Consider the following 1,838-nt stretch of genomic DNA (forward strand, 5'->3'; position numbering starts at 1 on the left):
GAGGATCCATCCGTGTGCGTGCGTGTTTGCTCTTCTGCTGATGTTTCCTGCTTCAGCTCAACTTCAGCTCAGCCAATCACAGGCGCACATGCTGATGCCCACAGCCTCCTCGTCCAATCAGGAGACGATACTCACTCGCGCTCATTATAATATTCATCATATCCCGCCGTTCAACTGTCAATAACAGCGTCATCACGATGAAACACACGACACGAGCTGAGCACGTGGGCCAGACTGACTGCACTGATGCTGATTTACTTACACACACACACAACACACTGAACCAAGTCAAGTGTCTGCTTTATTGTTTTAAATGACTTATATGAAAATCTAAACATTGGAATATTCACGAGCTATTTATTGTTGTTCTTTTCTGCTGCTCATATATTTTACACAGCGGATGCCCTTCCAGCTGCAACCCAGTACTGGGAAACACCCACGCACTCTCATTCAAACACACACTCATACACTATGGCCAATTTAGTTGATCAGTTCCCCTATAGCGCATGTGTTTGGACTGTGGGGGAAACCGGAGCACCCGGAGGAAACCCACACCAACACGGGGAGAACATGCAAACTCCACACAGAAACACCAACTGACCCAGCCGAGACTCGAACCAGAGACCTTCTTGCTGTGAGGCCACAGTGCTAACCACTGAGACATCGTGCTGCCCCTAGCATCTAAAGTGTATGCCTAAATGAATAAAGATGTAGATCCAGAATAATCTAAATCATTGTTAATAATACCTGTTTAATATATAACTCATCCTCAGAGTCAGAGTGCAGGCACGTACAGCAGCACCGTGATCAGCAGCAGCTGTTGTGAAGGGTTTATTCTGCAATAACACATCACACAGATGTACATTATGCTGATTATTACACAGCTACTGGCCACACAACTACTCTATTAGACACAAAACACTGCTCTGAGCTCTACTCCTTTACTAACTCTATAATTATATTGCGTTTTATATATAAACGTGACTTTTATTCAACCAGCAAGTCTTTTTTGACTGGAAATGACCCAGGCTTCTCCCAGAAGATAATAAGGCGATATACCAGAGTATTTCTCAGCTTTTATAGTCAGAACTCTACACTATAAAGATATATGTTAATGAACAGCTTCTGTATGTTTATGTTTATATATAAACAGGCTAATGGTCAAGATGATTAGTAGTACTCGCATGGCTCTGTGTTATTAGTTTAATCAGCTGTTATCATACAACTACACATCTTGGAATGTTGTGATCGACCAATCAGAGTCAAGTATTTCATCTGTGCCAATATCCTCCCCACACTGTCCTGTCTGTAACCTAATCTGTCCTGGTATGGAAACAGCACCAGCAGCAATCGTAAAGGTGTAGATCAGGGCTGGGCAAACTCGGTCCTGGAGGGCCAGTGTCCTGCACAGTTTAGCTCCAACTCTGATCAAACACACCTGCTTATAGATAGCTAATGATCTGGAGACACTGATTAGCATGTTCAGGTGTGTTTGATTAGAGTTGGAGCTAAACTGTGCAGGACACCGGCACTCCAGGACCGAGTTTGCCCACCCCTGATCTAGATTGTGCAAACTGCTGGACGCGTAGTAGGAGGTGAGCTTCTGTCCCTGCAGGACACCAGGCGGTGCATGAGGAAAGCCAAGAGAATCATCAGCGACTCCAGCCACTCAAGCCATAGCCTGATCTCTCTGCTACCCTCAGGCAGACAGTTCTGCCAGCATCCGGTCACGCACCTGCCGACTGAAGGAAAGCTTCCTCCCACAGACTATCAGGCTGAGGAACACTTAGCGCCTGTTGTTGGGTGTCTCCTCCTGCCAACACCGGACAACAGCTCAT

At 45.8% G+C, this 1,838-nt stretch overlaps 1 protein-coding gene across 1 annotated transcript in view; it reads right to left on the bottom strand.

Annotated features, from left to right (window-relative positions):
• The window catches only part of evlb (Enah/Vasp-like b), an 84,108-nt gene extending 82,270 nt beyond the window's left edge, over nt 1–1,838 (bottom strand). Inside the window, exon 1 of the mRNA XM_056480652.1 lies at nt 1,736–1,838. Within this exon, the coding sequence (XP_056336627.1) occupies nt 1,736–1,838 (103 nt within the window). The remainder of the gene's footprint in view (nt 1–1,735) is intronic.

Source organism: Danio aesculapii, chromosome 20, assembly GCF_903798145.1.
Source record: "Danio aesculapii chromosome 20, fDanAes4.1, whole genome shotgun sequence".
Lineage (NCBI taxonomy): Eukaryota > Metazoa > Chordata > Actinopteri > Cypriniformes > Danionidae > Danio > Danio aesculapii.